This window comes from Archocentrus centrarchus, chromosome 10, assembly GCF_007364275.1.
Source record: "Archocentrus centrarchus isolate MPI-CPG fArcCen1 chromosome 10, fArcCen1, whole genome shotgun sequence".
Lineage (NCBI taxonomy): Eukaryota > Metazoa > Chordata > Actinopteri > Cichliformes > Cichlidae > Archocentrus > Archocentrus centrarchus.
The window spans coordinates 7,572,480-7,593,297 of NC_044355.1; the positions used below are offsets into that span (position 1 = coordinate 7,572,480).

Genomic DNA, 20,818 nt, shown 5'->3' on the forward strand with positions numbered 1-20,818 from the left:
GTCCATTTTCCTTCCCTTGGTATGAAATAACCTTATTTATGTTGACTTAGAGCTACTGTGCTGTCTTTCTGTACATATTATCAGTATGTTTAAATGTATTAAGATTTAATGCATCTTAATAATGAAAACATGCATATTTGCATACATGTCAAAATCAAGTCAAGTCAAGTCAAGTTTATTTATAAAGCACATTTAAAACAACGACGTTGACCAAAGTGCTGTACAAGATCTGTAACCCCAAGGACTATACTAAATAAAAATAAAAATATATAAATAAATAAATAAAATAATAAAATAAAAATAAATAAATAAAAACATTAAGAACAATAAATAACATAAGAAAATTAAAAATTAAAACGTTTAAAACAAGTACCATAAAAATACCATAAAACAATCATCTAAAAGGAGGTAGCACTGCAGCCAAATGCCAAGGAAAAGAAATGTGTTTTTAATAGAGATTTAAATGTGTGTATCGTCTGAGCTGTGCGGATATGGAGAGGTAGATCGTTCCATAGCTTTGGTGCTGCTGCTGCAAAAGCTCGATCACCTCTCTGTTTTAGTCTGGTTTTAGGCCTCTGTAAGAGCAGCTGGTTCGATGACCTCAGAGCTCTTACAGGGGTGTGACAGTGAAGCAGCTCAGACAGATACAAAGGTGCCAGTCCGTTTAAGGCTTTAAAAGTAAGCAATAAAATCTTAAAATCGATTCTAAAACGGACAGGGAGCCAGTGAAGGGATGACAGGACTGGGGTAATGTGTTCATGCTTTTTTAAACCGGTTAAAAGACGAGCTGCCGCATTCTGGACTACCTGCAGGCGGCGCACAGATGATTGATCTATGCCAAAGTACAGAGAATTACAGTAGTCCAGGCGGGAAGTAATAAAAGCATGAATAACTTTTTCCAGGTCCTGCTGCGGGAGATAAGGTTTTACCTTGGCAATGACTCTGAGTTGGTAAAAACTGATTTTGGTAACAGCACTTACTTGCTTCTCCATTTTAAAACTACTATCTAAAATGACACCCAGATTTTTCACAGCATCACGACAGTGAGGAGCCAAATGACTCGGAGTGCCAGAGGAGTAGCTTGAGGGGTCAAATTTACCAAAGCATATGACCTCGGTTTTGCTTTCATTAAGATTTAGGAAATTGTTTCTCATCCAGGACTTGATGTCACTTAGACAGTTCAGCAGGGGTTCCCATGGATCTCTGCTGTTCAGTTTGACGGGCATATACACCTGGATGTCGTCAGCAAAACAGTGGAAACAAATATTATGTTTCCTAAAAATCGACCCTAGAGGCAACATATACAATGAGAAAAGAACTGGGCCCAGAATGGACCCCTGAGGCACTCCACAAGAAAGCTTTGCTGTGGTAGAAAAACAGTTTCCTAGATGGACAGAGAAACTTCTATCAGTAAGATAAGATCTGAACCAAGTCAGAACCGTGCCTTTAATGCCAATTTCATGTTCTAGGCGGGATAGAAGGATCTCGTGGTCCACAGTGTCAAAGGCAGCTGACAGATCTAGAAGTACTAAAACTGCAGGACTACCAGAGTCCACAGTTAAAAGCAGATCGTTAAAAACTCGTAAAAGAGCCGTCTCTGTGCTGTGACGCATTCTAAAACCTGACTGAAACTTTTCCCACATTCCATGTTCACTTAAAAATGCTTGAAGTTGCTTAAAAACAACTTTTTCAAGAACCTTGGATAAAAATGGTAATTTAGAAATTGGTCTGTAATTTGAAAGAACATCAGGGTCAAGGTTCTTCTTCTTGATTAGAGGCTGTACAACTGCATGTTTAAAGGCAGCTGGAACACAACCAGATGCAAGCGCACTGTTAATCAGAGCGAGGATAGTTGGTCCCACTGAATCAAAAGCCTCTTTAAAAAGGCGAGACGGAACACAGTCTGTGGGAGAGTTTACAGGTCTCATATTTTGAATCACCTCCTTTAGTGTGGAGAGTGTGACAGGCTCAAACTGCTCAAAGACAGCTCTGCTGGGAGGAGGTGCAGATGAGTCTGTTTCAGGCTGAGGTGATGAAGGCCTGAGGGCAGAAATTTTTTCCACAAAAAATTTCTTAAAGTTTTCGCACAGTGCAGGACAGACCTTGGCTTGGTTTACATTACAGCGAGGATCAGCGAGTGAATTAAAAACACTAAAAAGAAAATGAGGCCTGTGACTGTTACTTGAAACAATGTTAGAGAAATAAGCAGACTTTGCATATTTTACTGCTTTCTGGTATTTCAATAAACAGTTACGCAGGATCTCTAAGGAGACATGGAGCTTATCCTTTTTCCACCTTCTCTCAGCGCGTCTGCACTCACGTCTGAGAGCGCGGGTTGTCTCATCCAGCCAGGGCTGGGAGGAAGGTTTGGTGCGTTTGGTTGTAAAAGGGGCAATACAGTCCAGTAAAATCAGCTCTGAACAGCAACATTACTAGTTTATTCTGGGATGTATTTATGTATATGTATGATGTTAAGCTCTGCTCAGCTGCAGAGTTCTCACCATCATTGCTCTGTTCTCTTTCCTTACATTCCCTATTTGTCTGCTCTACTACATTACATACATACATCTCTATTAAAGTCAAAATGTCAAAAACAGAAGTTTATGACACAAGGGATTATCCATCCATCTTCTTCTGCTTGTCCTTCTTAGGATATTTAGGTTTCAAAATTACTTATGTATTCAAACACAGCAACCACATATCAGAGAAGTTTACAAATTTCAACATGACGAAAAGCAAGATGATTTTGATCAGTACATTGTGTTTGCATGAATCAGAAGAAAGAAATAAACAGTGAGCTGGCAAAAGTAAATATTATTGTACATTAATCTTCAGATTTTTAGACTTTTGTGTAATGAAATGAACCTGTTCTCACTGTTGTGTTTGTTTCCCAAACTTTGTAAATAAATAATACCTTATACATGTAGTGCAAATCCATTATTGCTTTTTTTTTTTTTTTTTTTTTTTTTGCAACTTTCTAAACACTTCATCGCTGAAATCCATTCAGCAAAAATGACAGATTTAACAGGATTTAATGAAGTTTGATGACATTTTTCAGGAATGATGCAAGGATGGTGCATGCATAAGGAGACTGGTGAGGTGTGTAGGAGTGACAGGTGGATTTAGTGGGGCTACCGTAAGGATCAGCTCTGAGTCATGTTTTGCTTACAGAGTTTGCCAGATGAGGTCAGGAAGGAGTTTATGTCATGTTTGCAGACAACACTGTGATCTGTAGTGAGAGTAGGGAGTAAGTGGATGAGAGCCTGGAGAAGTGGAGAGATGCTCTGGAGAGAAGAGGAATGAAACTCAGTAGAGGCAAAAAAGAATCTGTGCGTGAGTTAGTGAGTGCGTGAGTTTTACTGGCTTTTAAAAACTGTAAAACTGTGGCAGGCATTAAATTGTATTTTTGTAGTACTATGGTGACTGCCAAAGAGTGTTTTTTAAAATGTACATTTAGAATAATAAAACTTTGATACTGGTCTTATAGCACTTTCTAAAGGCCCTGTGTATTTCTCTAATGGCAAGCAAACGAGCAAAGCCACATGCAAGAGCTACACTCACAGACAAAGGTTGTGGTGGGCCGTTTCGCTGCCCTTTGACCAACCACTGAAGCTGTTTACTCAGAACAGAATTCACTGTGAGCTTCAAAAGGATACGAACTGAGAGAAGAGCTAAATGGCTTCAGAGGACTAATTTTAGCTATATTAACTGAATTGATTTAGTTTTACCTTCTTGTTATTTAAAAGACAAATACTTATTTTTAGTGTTTTTAAACAACAGCCATCTACAACTTTATACATTGTGTGTGTGTGTGTGTGTGTGTGTGTGTGTGTGTGTGTGTGTGTGTGTGTGTGTGTGTGTGTGTGTGTGTGTGTGTGTGTGTATTAGTAGCAAAGTCTTCAGACCTACACTCAACAATCTGTCAAACATTTAAAGAGTCCTGAATTGCCACAGAGGCCAGAGAGGAACAGCTGATTAGCTCCTCCCCTCTTCTACCAGCAGTTATGAAAAAACTGAAAAGTGTGATAAAAATCATCACAGTGTGACTGAGGGTTTTTTCCCCCTGTTCTACCCTTGAAATGCTCTTGTAAGCTGCTTTATTATACATATTCTTGTATCAGTTATATGGTGTTGTAATGTTGGGCCTTGTTCAGTGGTGAAGAGGAGATCAGCCCACAATCAAAAAGTCACAACCACACTGGTACTGGGAATTCCACAGTGTTGTCCTTTAATAAACACATTCTTCACCAACCTTACAAAGCCCATTTGAATGGCTGCTACATTATCATACATGAAATAAGCAGTGTTCATACAACCCATAATGTTACTCAGAGTGAGGGAGATAAAACTATAGATCCGCCTCGGTCCAGCGTCCATCTGCCAAGACGTTTCTCCCACGCTTTCTACAGAGGAGCGGTGGCGCATACTTGTGACATCACTAACATTAGCTTAGGCTGTCATAAAGAGACACCACACGATTACGACTGTTACAGTGTCATTCCACTTGCGTGTTTAAAAATTGATAAAATAATGCTGCAAGACCTGCTTTCTGGGTTTACAGCAGGGTGTGACACAGGAAGAAAAGCCCCTTTGTACTGTTGCATTTTCTTTGAAAGCCCAACCACAGAAATGCTTCCAAGTTTCTATGCACTGTTTTTTTTGTCACAAGTGTCTCACGTTTTGTTTGCCTTTGTGTGCAAACAGTGCTTTGCAAACAAAGAAAAGGAAGATTATGCAAAGGAAGGCAAAACATTTCTTAAGAAAAAAATAAAGGTGATTTATTGTTGGTCTTTCACATACGTTTATTTGAGCCTTTAATACAGAGAAAAAAACAAACATGTGAGAGGGAAACTTTTGTGAGTGAGAGTGAGGTAGTTAGCCAGGTTCATTCCTTCCTGTTTGTACAGTTTTGGCGTGGTTACAGCCAACAATGACTGCTGAGTTATAATTTAAATATGACTTTTGCTGGAAATCATCCATCCTTTCAACGTTCTGATGGACGCTGCCTTATCAAGATTAACGTGGAAACACATAGCCTAAGATTAAAAACTTTTGCAGGATCTCACAAAAGGGCTTTTTTTTTTCTCCCATATTTTTTTTTCTCCCGTGTCCCTTGTGGGGTTCCCAGTGTTGCCAACTTAGCAATTTTGTTGCTAGATTTAGCAACTTTTTGACCCCCCCCCCCCCAGCAATTATTTTTTTCAAAAAGCGACTAGCGTTGGTGGCGTCTTCAACTTTTGGAGAGTTTTGGAGATAGACTGTAAACCTGAAACCCTCTGCTGTTGCCGTGTTTTGTGTATATACAGCCTTCGTATGCTTTGGTATCACCCGGACCCAAAGAATACCTGGCTGCAGGCAAGAGTGTGCTGTTATACCTCAACTCCATACCGGAACTCCATAGTGGAACTTGGTCTGTACCAGAAGTCCCATGACCTTCATAGCAGAAGAGGGTTTTCTTTGTGTGCTTATTCCTCGTGATGCAGCCGGCAGATTTACTGAACCCCCCCCCCCCTCCACCCTTAATGTAATGTGAGTCTAGGCCAGTGCTTCTCAATTATTTTCTGTTACGCCCCCCCTAGCAAGAAGAAAACTATTCGCGCCCCCCACTCCCCACTGTGACTATCCATCTCTGCATAACATTTTATCCTTATTAACATTAAAGAAAAAAAGAAAGACATATGGTCAAACTTACAAAGAATAACTTTATTAAATCGTGTTTTAAGTCTGCAACAGAAAAGATTTTAAGTGCATCATTGCCTGAAATTAAAAATAAATAAATCCTTGTTTAAACTGTAAACATGTTTGACCAACTAGACACAGCAAACACACCGGTCTTTCCTCTTCTCCAACTGTAGTGACAGTGAAGCCAAGCGCTAAATACGCTTCGTCGTATTTCCTCGTCTTAGCTTTCGGGTGACTTTCTTTTGTCTCATTATCTTTGTCTCTCTCCGCTTTTCTTTTCATCCCTGTTAAAAACTTTTTCATGTTGGGGGTTGTTATGTTGAATAACGGAGGCTATAGGCAGAACGCAGTCGGAGCTTTCTGTTGACTCAACACTGCTAACCAAGGCAAACCTGTTGTCTTGTAAGTCGTAAAATGTTGCACTGTCGCAAACGTGACAGAAGTAACAATGACAGCGCCACTGCCGCCTACTGTAGTGGATGCGCAATTACACTTTATACTAGTACGGCCCCCCAAAAAAAAGCCTGTTCCCCAGGGTCACACGCGCCCCCCCAGGTATCGCACCGCGCCCCCCAAAGGGGGCGCGCCCCACTATTTGAGAACCACTGGTCTAGGCAAAGCATTAAAGTCATGAAGTTATTTCATGAAGTTAATTTGTAGTTCTAAACATTTTTTGTCTCTCCAAAGATGTTGTTCCTCTCTCCTACAGACTCGATTACAACTACATGCAAATGACCAGTTATGCAAATTGGGTGATGACATCATATAATGACTTCTTTTGACTTTTGGGACAGCCAATAGCTACTTTCCTTACTGAGGGGTTGGCAACAATGGAAGTTGGCAACTTTTGCCCAGGGATGACAGTGGTGTTTGTGAATCATGTTCATGGATTCTTTGTGATACAGAGCTTTAACCTCCATTTGTGGATGGCACAGTGATGTTTACAGACTGATTTCTGTGAAAATACCATATCGAGTCGCATGCAAGTTAAAACATAATCAGAAGTAATTCATTTTATTTCACTGGTGTAGGTATTCATTGCAAATCACACAATTAAATTACTCCCCTGTAAATTCAACAACACATGCGTGTAGAACTCAGCAGCCAAGTGCGCAAAGAAGCCATCATGCACACGAGTGTCTGCTTGGCAAGCGCCGCAGCAGAGTCACTCTCGTGCTGTCAGCTCTGCTCTCAAAGGTGAATTCAGCTCATTCGAATAAACCTTTCAAATGTATTAAATTTAAATTAAAAATTGTTAAAAAATATAAATTAAATGAACTTTTATCAGACACTAGTTCAGGTCAGACAAATGAGCTTGCCATTGTCATGTTGTGTTGTAAACACAGCACAGTATGTCACATCTTCTTCTTCAATCCACTTTACAAACTGTCTGTCCAGAGAACCTGTAATATTATCTGAACCAATTATTATAGTGAATCCTGTACTGAAAGTGAACCCACAGTGGGTGGAGCTCTGCAGCCAGATGTATACTGTAGTATTTGACTGACCATCTGGCAGCAAGTATGGACTATTGCAGCCATCACCAATAGGCGGACCTCGGTCCGGATCCGGACCGAAATGATGTCTCAAGCGGACCCGAACCTAATACCAAAACAGGAACGACCACTTAATTAAAATCTTGTTGAGCGCTTTCTGGTTTACCGGCGCAGCTTTTACAGTCCTTACGGTAGTAGTGAAGCATCCAAGGAAACCCACTGACCAATTGCATGCCAGTTTGGCTATACCACGTGATACCACCAAGCTGGTCCCTGCCGGCTGGTAAACTTTGTATTATAGTTAACGAAAACAAACTAAATAATAAAAACTGAAACTGAAAAAAAACATTTTCATTAACTGAAATAAATAAAATCTATAATTAAAAGAAAAAAACAGTAGTGTGAGTTTACAAAACTAACTAAAACTAACAGAAATTATAGAAAAAATGACTTTTGTTTTTGTAATTTTATTTAAAAAAAACCCTTGTGGATTGATATGAAATCATTTTTTTCCGCTCTAACAGTTTAAGCTGGGAGCGCCATCGGGCAACTGTGTGTGTGCGTGCTCACCGCATCGGTCCGCAAAGTAATGGCAGCAGTCTGCCGAGAAACCACTGATCCTTCAACGTAACCTGACATGCGCCTCCGGAGAAATCGAACTACATGTCGGGTCCACACAGCCCACAAGGTTGTGATTAACCTGTTCAGTCCCTGTGCGTTTCTGGCTATTTTTTGCTGTAGTGTTAGAATTTATCAGTGAGAGAATAACAATCAGGAATAATAATCAAAGCATCAATATAAGGACTCACAAATGTCAGCAAATTCCTGGAGGGAGATTGCTGAAACTATTGGAATGGATAAAAGTGGACAAACAGGGACAAATATGTTTGCAGCCAAAAAACTGAGCACAAAGAGCGAGGACCAAAAAAGTCCCAGCCGGCACCACATATAAAAACACCAGCACGCGACCGCAAGGTAATTAACACACACAATCCAGCTACACAAGCGTAAATGTTGGCCACTTAAGTAAGTTGTGTACAGAGGCCGCAAACTAAACTAAAACTAAGCATGAAACCAAATACACAGTAAAATGGGCAGTGTTAATGCAACACTAAAAGAGTCAATTTTAACACTGAGCCAGTGAACATATGGTCCCGCCCTGTACAGTGTTAAAATTACACTGAGCTCAGTGTTACATTTTCAGAGTTGATTTTACTCTGATTAGAGTTAAATTTAGCTATAGAGTAAAATTTAATCAGCACTCACATTGTTAATATACTTTTACTCTATGACATAAATAACACTCACAGTGTTATTTAAATATGACACTGCTACTTTAAGTGTTATTCTAAATCAACTCCTACAATTTTTTCTTAACAAGTGTAAGATCTATTTAACTGTTAATTAAATTTAACTCTAAACAGTGTTAATGTGTAACCAATTCAGTCAGTGTCAAAAAAATTTACACAATTATATACTGTTTTTATAAACCTATTGTTAATATTTCTTACGACATACAGCCAAAGATATTTGTAGCACAAAAAGAACCCATCTTCCTTGTCTTATTAATTTATTAAGTTCAGTACAAAAATAAAATGCACTTAAAGGCTTCTCTGCATTTTCAGTTTGATTAGAAAGAAAAAACTTTTCTAAGACAATGTGAATTTACTGGAACATCTTTATCCATTTATCTAAGAAATACATATTTTTTGAAGAACTTGACATTAGTGCCATTTTTAACAAACGACAAATATCAATTGGTCAGTGACAAAGTTAAAAGCACCCATTTTCTTAAGGTCACATAAAATTTTACACAAAAGCTTTTCAAATTAGATCTTTAGATTATTAGTGACCAATTAGGAATATGTTGTTGCCGATGAAATTCTGTAGCCCCAGTTGAAAGTAATTTTGTGTTTGACATGGAGAGAGAGAGTGTTCACTACAAAGTTCTGAAGCAATTTCAGCACCTACCTTTAACTCTCCAAGTTCCAAGACGTACATGTTGTGGAGCATTTGATTATAAACAGTTCCAAATACGAAGTGAAAAATTTCATCAAAAGCTCCAAGTGAGCTGGCTGACTTGCATGGTACGACCTGCTTGTCCAGAACAATGAAGAACTCATGAATGGTGCTCCTCTTTGTCCCAACAGCAAGTGGGTAGGGCTGCGTAGTGGAGTTCATGGCATCAGCATGTTCCTGGACACTTGTTCCACTCTAAGTATGAAAAAAAGGAAAAATAAGTGGGATTTAAAATTTCTGTCAAAAACTGCCAGAAGCTTTCCCTGTCAAAGTTCAAATCAACACCTAACCAACACTCTCTGCCCCCAAATAGAAGAATACATAGCAATAAAAGGAATGAAATAGGTTCCATATAATTTTAAAACAGAATCCATTTCATATATGAAAAGAATCATAGCAAAAGAGGAGAAAGGGAACAGGTAATAGTTGTTGCAAAAATTAACATACATTACAAACCTTCTGGAAGACCACATGGTGCTCCTCATCCTGGGATGGAGAAACCTTCCCACGTCTTTTGTAACCCTGACAGGAAGGAGGAATCAGGTGGAACAGGAGAATGATGGAAGCAAGATCACTGTCCCAGCCTGTGAGAACAGAAATAACACAGAACATGAAAATAAAGAAAAAAAATTAGAAGGCTATTCCTTTAAAGCCGAAACATAAAGAAATCCAATAGAAAATTCAATTAAATAAAAAATTCTTTACAATTCCTCCAGCTACTATTAATACTTAGGTTTAAGTCCTACAGAATAAAACTACCAGAGGTAAGGGTCTCATCCAGTTCCTCCTCACTTGAAGCTCCTTCAGCACAGTAGATCACTTCTTCAAGGTCGGTTGAGGTAGGGAGAGTCTTGCTCTGCTGGATCACTTTATGCTTGAAAACAGTCGGCCACCTAAAGTAAAAGGCATTCTATTAATTGAGCACAGAAAATAAGACAAGAAGTACAACACTCATCAAAAATAATAAAAAACACATTGAAAATAATCACTGCAAACCATACACTACCATGTTGAAAAATTATGTAAAATAAAAACAAATGTATTCCAATATAAAACGAATGTTTGCAGTTTATGGGGGAAAAAAAAACGTTGGCACTAACCTCTCCAAAAACCTGGTAGCTACATCTTCTCCAAATTCCAGAATGAAGTCTTGATCAATCTAAACATATGGAAAAAGAGCTTATTGCAATATAACACAAAGCCAATTCATCTCCAGGCCTTTATTTCAGGGGCAGGTTTGTTTAAAGAGGTTATTAATTTAAAAAACAAAGATCTTACTGGATTGTGTGATCAACTCATGATCAGAAACTAACTTCTTTGATTTAATTTTTTTGACCAAACCTACTTAGGTAAAGCATCAAAAGTAAAGTGTGGAGTTTGCCCAAAATGAGATGTATAGCTATTTTAGAAGGTTTTCATTTTAGAGAACAAGTCAATTCACTTATGAACACACAATTGTACATCAACAGGCTATTTGTGTAAAATGCTGAATTACCAAGCCTCTGACATCTCTGAAGCGAGGAAATTCAGTCAAGACGCTGGATGATCTGTTTTCGTCCAGGACCATCTTGCAACGGTAATCAAACATCATCTTCATTTTGTTCCTGATGGCGGCCTCATCAGAAGAGTATTTCATGAAGGAATTAGCTTCCTTATATGGCTCTTCTCTTAGGGTCACCTCAGGGTTAAATGAAGCATCTCGTCTGGCTGTTGGTCCACACCCAGTCAGCTGACATGATGATCTTCTCCCCTCTGATAAGGTGCTCTTCCTCTGGATGGTTTTAAGCCTCCATGCTAAGTAGCCACTTTAACCATAATAGAAATCTTCCTTTCAAATAGGTTAACAGGCTATTTTATTAGAAAGGCAGCATTTGGGTCAAAAGATAAAGAATTTAAAACAACTTGGATATTGGATTTAATACTTACATATCCATTTTTGGAATAAGGATCACGCAGGTTTGGGAACTTTTCAATCATGCCTTGAGCATACATCTCTCTCACATGTTGTGGTGGTGCTGTCCTAAAGGAGCAAATTAAATTAGGGCTGCAACTTTAGTAATTAAGTATTCTATCGATAATTCCATTGATTACTGAAGTAATTGGATAAGAATTACAGTTCATCTGCATATTTTAACTTCCGTACAGCAGTTTTTCCCTGTGTGAAACAAACAGGGTGGATGAAGCAGCTACAAAGTTGTCTTTTCTTCACTTGCTGATCAGGTGGTTGATGGAGGACTTCCAGCTGCTTCCCAGTAAACGTTTAATAGTGGGTGGTTCGGGGGGGGGGGGGGGGGGGGGGGCTTCTTTTGGATGCTAGAAAAACGTCTCCTTTTGCTCCACCTGAGCTCACGTCTCAGTAAGGGCTCCGCCTCTTTAGGTGTGTATGAAGCAAGCAGCAATAATAGCAGCGATCTAGCCGGTGTGGAGTCCGCGGGGTGTGCTCCTGTCTGCTAAATGCTGTGACAGCAGAATTCTGAAAGTAAACCGATTTTCTCAGCCCAGTGCAAGGGCGTCTCAGCGCCTGGCGATCAACGACTAAAACACTGTTTTGACTCAAGAATTACTTTAAACAAACCACAAACGTAGTTGATCATTTGATATTCATCTGAGGACGATTTCATGTTCGTTGATAGTAACAAGCATAACTTTAATAGAATACCATTAAAAAGTAGAAATAGCTGAGATTTAATTAACACCGACGATACATTTCATGCTGTTTCAGAGGAACCGCAGCTCCCGCAGAAGGAGTTTCCCCCGAGGCAAATTGAAAACATAACCCGGGGGAGCTCGAGGCAGGTGTCTGAAGTCAATTCCCAAAATCAGCCCTGAAGTATATTTTATAGGTTCCTATCAACGTTTGGAAGCGTAGTGACCCGTTAATGCAATTTTATGTCTAAAATGCCATCTTTATTTAATGCTAAATATAGGATAACATTTTGAAGGTTTAAGCTAGCTAACAACTCCTCAAACATCTGTCACGTGAAAAGCATATTTTTTTCTGTCTGAAGAACCATGTTATTTTAATATGCTGCTTTGAGTGTAACGACAGTGAAAATTCAGGAAAAAAATGAAAAATTGAGGAAACTTACCGAGACTTTTCCAGCAAGGCGGAGAAGTTGAAAATGGCGCCGATAAAATTCTCTTCGGTCTGGCACAAAGTGCAAGGGGGCGGAGCTTTTCAGAGTACTTTTTTACACTCAGTTTGGAGAATTTTCATTAACACTGCATTATAGTGTTTTAGTAACTCTAACCGAGTGCATTTCCTTTAACACTTGACAAGTTACACTGTAAAGAGTTATTTTTAAAAAACCTGTTTTAACTCTGAATATTTACACCAACACTGCAGAACATAAGGAGGCATTTTACACCCACTGGTGTTGAACTGACTCTTATAGAGTTTACATGTTCTGACACTGCTTATTTGACACTCAGGATTTTACTGTGTATAAAAACTAATGCTCTGAAAACTAACAAAACCTCTTATATATGTGTGTATATATATATATATATATATATATATATATATATATATATATATATATATATATATATATATATATAATCACATGAAATATTTGGACTTCCGGACCTTGGCCTCATGAAATTTTGTCTGACTGGACCTCTTTAAATTTTATTTGAATACCCCTGGACTACTGTATTTCATTATTATCAGGCTGTCCTAAAAGCTCCCTGAAAAGCCTTCAGCTGATCCAAAATGCTGCAGCTAGAGTACTGACAGGGACTAGAAAGAGAGAGCAGATTTCTCCCATATTGGCTTCTCTTCATTGGCTCCCTGTTAAATCCAGATAGAATTTAAAATTCTTCTAATCACATGGGCCTTGAATAATCAGGCCCCATCTTATCTCAAAGACCTCATAGTACCATATCACCTATGAGGTACTACAGACTGCTGGCTTACTTGTGGTTCCTAGGATACTTAAGAGTAGAATAGGAGGCAGAGCCTTCAGCTTTCAGGCCCCTCTTCTGTGGAACCAGCTCCCAGCTTGAATTTGGGAGACAGTTACCCTCTCTATTTTTAAGATTAAGTTTAAGACTTTCCTTTTGGATAAAGCTTATAGTTAGGGCTGGATCAGATGACCCTAAACCATCCCTTAGTTGTGTTGCAATGGACCTAGGCTGCTGGGGCCTTCCCATGATGCACAGTATTTCTTTTCATTCACCTTTTTACTCTGTTTATACCCCACTCTGCATTTAACAGTTAGTTGTTATTAATCTCTGGCTCTCTTCCACAACATGTCTTTTATCCTGTATCCCTCCCCTCACCCCCAACTGGCAGATGACTGCCCCTCCCTGAAGCTGACCCTGCCAAAAGTTTCTTCCTGTTTAATAAGGAGCTTTTCCTTCCCACTGTCTGCAAGTGCTTGCTCATAGGGGGTTGTTTGGACTGTTGGGTTTTCTCTGTAATTATTGCAGGGTCTTTACCTTACAGTATAAGGTGCCTTGAGATGACTTCTATTGTGATTTGGCGCTATAAGGTTTAAATAAAATTGAATTGAATTGAAAATGCAGTAACAAAGGAACAGGTTTTATTCTTCAGACAGAGTGTATGTGTATATATATATATATATATATATATATATATATATATATATATATATATATATATGAATGAACAAAGAAAATGTTTTGACCACAAAAAACTTTTGGGTGACTTTTTGTAAGATATCAGCTACTGGATAGTTTGCTGTATAATTTGCTCCACAAACTGCACATCAGTTCTGGTTTTTGATGAATATAAACCATACTGCATTGGTTCACACTGCTCTTCAGCTCTTCTGAGGAACAAAATGTCATAGCCCCTCACCAATGACACAAACAGGTTGCAAAATTCCTCTGAAGTGCAGAGTTTGATGTATTTGAGGTATTTCTTGCAGTACATACTACAATCAGAAGTAGAATAAATGCCATTTGCTGTATCTGTGCTTAACATTTGAAAACATGAATTACAACCAGGCAGAGAGAGTGTAAAGTGAACAATGTGAAATATTGCAACAGGAGATGAAAAAGAGATTATATGTTTTAGAAAAAAGGTCAGGATGAGACCAATGTGACAGGAAATGTGCTTTTGAGTCTTTTCTGTGTTAACCAATCAGATGCATTTTATGGTCTAACCCAACATGCTCATTTCAAACTCGTAGCTTACTGAAAAAAACGCAACAAGAAGCAGTCTCAAGATGGTGCTGCTATGGATGACACTGCTTTTTCTTCATCAAGGATGTAAGTGCTTTTTAATTGTTTCTATAAATCTGAAACATGATTATGTTGACTAGATTCATCTATATTTATAGATAAGAGCAATATCATTTTTAATTAGTACATTTTCAACATGAAAATGTGTTGTTTGTTTACGTTTTTTTTTATTCAGATTCTCTGGTTCCAGTGAAAACAGTTCAGTTTGGTGAATCAGCGACTTTAACATGTGCTTTACCAGATGAAGAGCTCGGCAGCAGAAAAATCCACTGGTACAAGCAGCGTGTTGGGGATACTCTTAAAATCATTGTGACACTGTTAAAAGCTACAGAGCCTCAGTATGCTTCACCATTTTTGGAAGCAAAATTTTATGTACGTAATGATAAACATTTTAGCAAACTGACCATTTTGGAGACAGCCCGAGAAGATGAGGGAATGTATCACTGTGGAATAACAAACTGGGCTGATACTGAATGGAGTGGGACATATTTGTTGATAAAAGGTAATAAACTGAGATACTTCTGCTAATTTTTGAAATGTCTCTGAGCATGTTTTGAAGAATGTCTTTGTGTTTTGTATTATACAGGAAACATTCAAAGGACATCAAACTATATTGTTGTCCAGCAGCCAGTTGAATCAAATCCAGTCCGTCCAGGAGACACAGCAGATCTCCAGTGTTCAGTCTTCTCTGACTCTGAGAACGAGACATGTCCAGGAGGTCATAATGTGTTCTGGTTCAGAGCTGGATCTCATCCAAACATCATCTACACTGATGGAAACAGTACGAATCAATGTGAGAAAAGAGCTCAGACTCAGAAGAAATGTGTTTATCGCTTCTCAAAGAACATCAACTCCTCTGATGCTGGGACTTATTACTGTGCTGTGGCCACATGTGGGGAGATATTATTTGGCAATGGAACTACACTGAAACTTGGTATGACTTTGTCTTATGTACTGGAAGTTATACACAAAATATTTTACTACAACATGAGCAAAGACTTTTTAAGAACTTATTTTTTTTTTGTTTGCTTTGTAGACCAAACAACACAATCAATATTTATTCAAATGGCAATATTAATACCCTGTTTGGCAATTTCTGTCATTGGAAATGTTTTCTTCATCTACAACCGATGGGTATGTAAAAAATGTAAAGGTAAGTGTTGTAAGAAGCTATGCATTCATTTTATGTACAAAATCATAAAACAAGTTATGCGATAAATCCAGAAGAAGTCATTCACTGAAACAAGTGTTAATCAATCTGTAAACATCAACCTGTATATTTATTATAATTTCTTTTCTTTTTTTTTCTTAGGAATAGAAACTGCTATAACAGAAGTACAAACTGGCAACTTGTACCAACCAGTAAGCAAAGACAATTAGTGCTATTTAGTTAAAATGTGTCTAAAGATTTTCTTATCATCATCTAAACAATTTGTGTATGCTTTTTTTGGTACCACACAGTCTGAAGCTGATGATGAAGTAAACTATGCTGCACTGAATTTCTCTGAAAGAAAAACAAGAGGAAGAAGGATGGGCGAGTTCGCTGAGGACAGTGTGTTCTCTCAAATACTGAGCTGAATGCTGATGACAGTGTTGAGTTTGTCCTGAATTTTAAAATAAACCTCACATCCTGTTACAGATCCTTTGTGACTCTTTGGTGTTCTTATTTTTCTGTCTTTGTTAAAATTTTAACTTCATCACAAACATAATGTGGGCTCTTAACTTCTGCTATACTGGTGACATTATTTTTTTAACTGTGAAAAATGCTTGTCTTGCCTTCCACAGTTAAAACAGGTATGACATTTAGTGCTTCAGATGCTTTTTATGGCATAACTGCTGCATAACAGGAAAGCGTTTTTTTGTTGTTTTTTTACCTGTTAACCAAACCTGACTCTTCCCTTTTTAACTTCTTCATCTGTTGTCCTTCAACAGTTCTTCTTGTCTTTAAATTAAAACCTGGACAAAACCTTGGCTCAACAGATTTCTCCTCAATCAGTGTGCTGAATGCTATGTCACTGTGATTAATAGCTGCTTGTTAGCAGTGCTGATGAGCAGCTATGTCGGTTGATTTTAGTTAGTTATGTGGCATTTTGGCTGACCACCCTGTTCACAAGGTGTCTGTCTGTCAAATAAACTCCACCTCAGCTGAGAACAGTCAAATAATTCTGACTGAAATTCCCTCCTCATGCATTTCTTTTCATGCAGAAAGGAACAAAACACATCCACTTCCAATTAAAAAATTATTTCACCTACCATTCAGTCTAAACATTGGAAATCAGCATGATTCTGTGAGTCAATGTCCATTCAGTTTGTGTGTATAAGACTCATCTGTTATTCAATTCAGTTTCTTGTTTATATTATTTCTTATAAATGAACTACAAGATATTATATAGAGCCCATAAGAAGGATGATGTTACATAAACAGTTTGGTAAAAACGCATATCTTTAATCAATATTGTCATGGTCCTGGGCCGTGTGCCCAGCGTTTTGTCTTCTGTTGTCACTGAGTTTTTTTATGTCCCAGTTTGTTTTGATTTTCATTGTTCATCTTAGTTCTGGCTTTGTTATCAGTTGTGGTTTTCTTGTTCCCTTTGTCCCTGTCTCCCCTGCGTCTGTGTTCTTGTGTCTGTTTTGTCCTTTTGTCATGTCTCTGACCTCCTGTATTTTCGTATTCCTGGTGTTGAGACTTGTCGGCGTCTCTGTCCCGTGTCTGTGTTTCTCTTCGTCTGTTTCACTGTGCCTCGGTCCCTGTTTCCTCTGTGTGCCAGTCCCCTGTGTTAAGTCTTCATGTACCTTGTTAGTGTTTCCTGTTTTATTTTGACAGTCTCGTGTTCCCTGTACTTTGTGTTTAGTTTTGCTTCCCCAGTGTTATTAGTTTCATTTGCTCCACCTGTCGTGCCCTGCTGTTTCCCAATGCCCTCATTACCTGACACAAAATATCAATGAGATAGACAGAAAAAAAAACACATTACACAAAGTTAGAAATTGATTTGCATACCATTGAGTGAAATAAGTATTTGATCCCCAAGCAAAACATGAATGAACTTGGTGGAGAAACCCTTGTTTCCAAAAACAGCAGTAAGACATTTCTTGTAATTGGTCACCAGGTTTGCACACATCTCATGAGGGAATTTGGCCCACTCCTCTTTATAGAAACACTCTAAGGCCCCGTTTACACAACACCATTTCATAATGAAAACGGATACATTTTGATGCGTTTTGACCTCCCATTAACACAAAAACAGAATGAAAATGATACTTTTTGGTTTTCTGAAAGTGTTTCTGAAATGCCCATCTCTATGTAAACGGAGGTAAAAGATGGCTTTTTTGGAAACAGGGCACTCGCACATGCACACTATGATTGTGGCTCATATATCCACACCGCCAACTTGTGGCCTGGCAATAGGAACCACTTCATTTCTGTGTAAACAGAGACCATTTCTGAAACATCTCCATGTAAACACAGCACTTTTTGGAAATGACAACAGCAAAGTTTCCACTGGAAACGTTGTCGTGTAAACGGGGCCTAAATCTCAAACAACTTTAAGCTTCAGTTCCCCCCACAGATTTTCTATAGGACTGAGGTCTGGAGACTGGCTAGGCCACTCCATGATCTTAATATGCTTCTTCTTTACATGACATATTTTAGATGTTCACTGGTGAACCTAAGAAGGGCCTGTACATTTCAACCCAATATGGCACGGTGTGTTACCAACAGTGTTCTTGGTGATTGTGGTCACAACTGCTTTCAGATCGTTAACAAGCTCCTCCTGTGTAGTTTTGAACTGATCCATCACCTTTTCATCATCATCCTCACCGCATGGCAAGATCTTGCACGGAGCTCCAGAATGAGGGCGATTGATGGTCATTTTATATTTCTTCCATTTCCAAATAATTGCACCAACAGTTGTCACCTTCTCACCAAGTTTCTTGCTGACGGTCTTGTAGCCCATTCCAGCCTTGTTCAGCTCTACAACGTGTCAGTGAGGTCCTTTAATAGCTCTTTGGTCTTGCCCATGTTGGCAGAGAGGTTGAAATAAAAAAAAAATGATTCTGTGAACAGGTGTGTTTCATACACATAACAAGCTGACATCAGGAGTATCTGTAACTGATCAAATATTTATTTCACTCAATAACATGTAAATCAATTCATGACTTTTTTGTGATGTCGTTTTTCTGGATTTTTCATTGATATTTTGTTTCTCTCCATTAAAATTAAACTACCATAAAATTAGAGACTCTTTGTAGGTGAGCAAACCTACAAATTCAGAAGGTGATCAAATAATTATTTCGCCCCACTACAGTGTGTTTTGCAGTGCTATTAATAATAACATTAAAAACACACAGACACACACACACACACACTGTCCTCATAAATTTTTTTATTCAGTCTCAATTCATTCACCCCGGAAGAATCACATCTGTGTCAGCTTTAATATTCGTCCTTTTTGGGAAGAGCCTTTTACTGACAGCCTCTCATGCCGGAGTATATGCTGTCATCCGGTAACTCCCTCTTATTCTTCCATCTTTTAGTTTTTCTTAATGAGAAATCCAGCGCCACATAGTTTAGCCCTACTTCTTCACCCTCCTGCAAATTATTAATGGAAATTAGAGATGTATTTCAACTGCAAATTAAAACATTTCTATAATTTGAATTACACGGTTAAAAACACACAGAACATAGTAACAATGAGCTGTAAACTCTTCCCACACTCAGCTGCCTATAAGGAAAAGTCATGTTCATGTCAAGTCTGTAAATGAAAACTGGTTCTCAAACATTTTACCTGGTAAAATAAAGCTTTAAAATAAATAAATAAATAAAGGAGACCCAGTACGCTGCCAATCCCAATCATGTCTAAGGTTTTCTTACATTGCTATTCAGCAGCAAACACTTCATAGTAACATGTTAGGTGTAGTAAGAAAAGTAATTGCAGATTTACTGGCAATTACTGGACAAGAGTTGTTTTCTGACTCTGTTTAACAATGTATATGATGGATGGCAATTAACGATTTATGTAATTTTGTGCAACCTTCATTAATTAAAGTGATTAATTAACATAACTGATTAAAACCTTTTAAAATAATGTTCTATATTCCTTTTTTTAGTCTATTCATGTATTTGATTATATTTACCACATTACTCAGATGATCCACAGCTGATCTCTCCTGATGATTGATTTGAGGCTGATTGGAGGCTGTAGCTTCGCCTGTTCATAGAAATAAAACATTAACATTTAAAAAAAAACAAAAAAAAACACTGATTATTTCATTTAAATGCCTGTCAGGTCAGAACCAAGAACCTAAAGAGACTATACTAGACTATGCTAATACTGGATAGGGCCTCCATGCGCTCTCACATGTACTTCAGTTCTTTGTGCCATAAACAAGATGGTAGAAATGTTCCTTTTGAAGATAGGATGAACAGTATAAAATCTAAACATAAATATCTGTAAATACAGCAGTGCAAATAGGCAGAAAGTGGCAGTTTTGATAATAATGCTATTGGCTAATGCGGTAAGTGATAACAGAATACATTACAAGTGAAGTAACTGTAACAAGTAAAGTGACTGTAGTAATAATAACAATAAGCACCTGCAGATTCACGCTGCTAAACTCCTGCTCTACCTCATCTGAAAAGGGTGCTGTTGGATTCAAATCTGTCTGCTGAAATAGATGCTTAAGCCTAGTGACGCCATTGTCATGCTCATGAAACCAGTGTGAAACCACTACCGCTTCACTATCTGCATTTGTGACTTCTTCAGGAAGTAGAAGTTTTGTAAAGTAGGTAATGATGCACAAGGCAGGTTGGATAGATCCATGATGTTGATGGTTAATTCTGATTGAAGTTTATCCCACCATGCATTTCCTCACTGCCGTCTTAAATTTTTGTTCTTGGTTGACAGTAGCTGAATAGATATTGTCTGCTTCTGTAGTCCGTCTGGGAAGGTTTTATTTAATTTCATCTTTTGCCATATTCAGAATGGATAAATAAAATGAAAGTGACTGTAAGTATATACTGTATAGATATACTCACTGGCCATTTTGTTAAACACACTTTTAACTGCTGTTTTATGTAAATATATAATCAGCCACTGACAGCATTTAGGTATGTAGACAGGGTCCAGCAGCAGCAGAGGACCACTCGGTTGCCACTCCTGTCAGCTTAGAACAGGAAACTGGGGCAACACTTCAGTAAATAGTATAAATCTCTGAGGAATGTTTCCAGCAATTTGTTGAATCTCTGTCAGTAAAAATGAAAGCAGTTCTAAAGGCAAAAAAGGTGTAACATGGTACAAGCAAAGTAAGTGTATACTACGTTATGATACTATTACATATACACGAACTATGTTATGAATGTGATGAGCCTACCTTTGCAATGTTCACAAGCTGCTTCTTTCTTTCTGATGAGA

The 20,818-nt window shown here is 38.2% G+C and overlaps 2 protein-coding genes across 2 annotated transcripts; one reads left to right on the forward strand and one right to left on the reverse strand.

Moving 5' to 3' along the window:
* Positions 1–3,143: 3,143 nt before the first annotated feature.
* Positions 3,144–11,479, reverse strand: LOC115787141 (uncharacterized). Its single transcript, XM_030739716.1, has 7 exons — positions 11,124–11,479; positions 10,693–11,002; positions 10,298–10,356; positions 9,957–10,090; positions 9,654–9,781; positions 9,150–9,392; positions 3,144–3,284 (listed from the first exon to the last, which is right to left on the reverse strand). Exons 1-7 carry the CDS (start codon positions 11,129–11,131, stop codon positions 3,144–3,146), a joined length of 1,023 nt encoding a protein of 340 aa, XP_030595576.1. The 5' UTR covers positions 11,132–11,479.
* A 2,913-nt stretch (positions 11,480–14,392) lies between these two features.
* Positions 14,393–15,986, forward strand: LOC115787142 (uncharacterized). The gene is made up of 5 exons (XM_030739717.1): positions 14,393–14,435; positions 14,584–14,910; positions 14,995–15,342; positions 15,445–15,555; positions 15,799–15,986. Exons 1-5 carry the CDS (start codon positions 14,393–14,395, stop codon positions 15,984–15,986), a joined length of 1,017 nt encoding a protein of 338 aa, XP_030595577.1.
* The last annotated feature ends 4,832 nt before the right edge of the window (positions 15,987–20,818 follow it).

Excerpts from the sequence above, each read along its gene's own strand:
- LOC115787141 (XM_030739716.1), bottom strand. Across the intron at positions 10,091-10,297 it reads GCTACCAGGTTTTTGGAGAG|GTGGCCGACTGTTTTCAAGC; the intron begins GTTAGTGCCAAC and ends CTTTTACTTTAG. Across the intron at positions 9,782-9,956 it reads GGATGAGACCCTTACCTCTG|GCTGGGACAGTGATCTTGCT; the intron begins GTAGTTTTATTC and ends CTGTTCTCACAG.
- LOC115787142 (XM_030739717.1), top strand. The coding sequence starts at position 14,393 with ATGGTGCTGCTATGGATGACACTGCTTTTTCTTCATCAAGGAT. Across the intron at positions 14,436-14,583 it reads GCTTTTTCTTCATCAAGGAT|ATTCTCTGGTTCCAGTGAAA; the intron begins GTAAGTGCTTTT and ends TTTTTTATTCAG. Across the intron at positions 15,343-15,444 it reads TGGAACTACACTGAAACTTG|ACCAAACAACACAATCAATA; the intron begins GTATGACTTTGT and ends TTTGCTTTGTAG.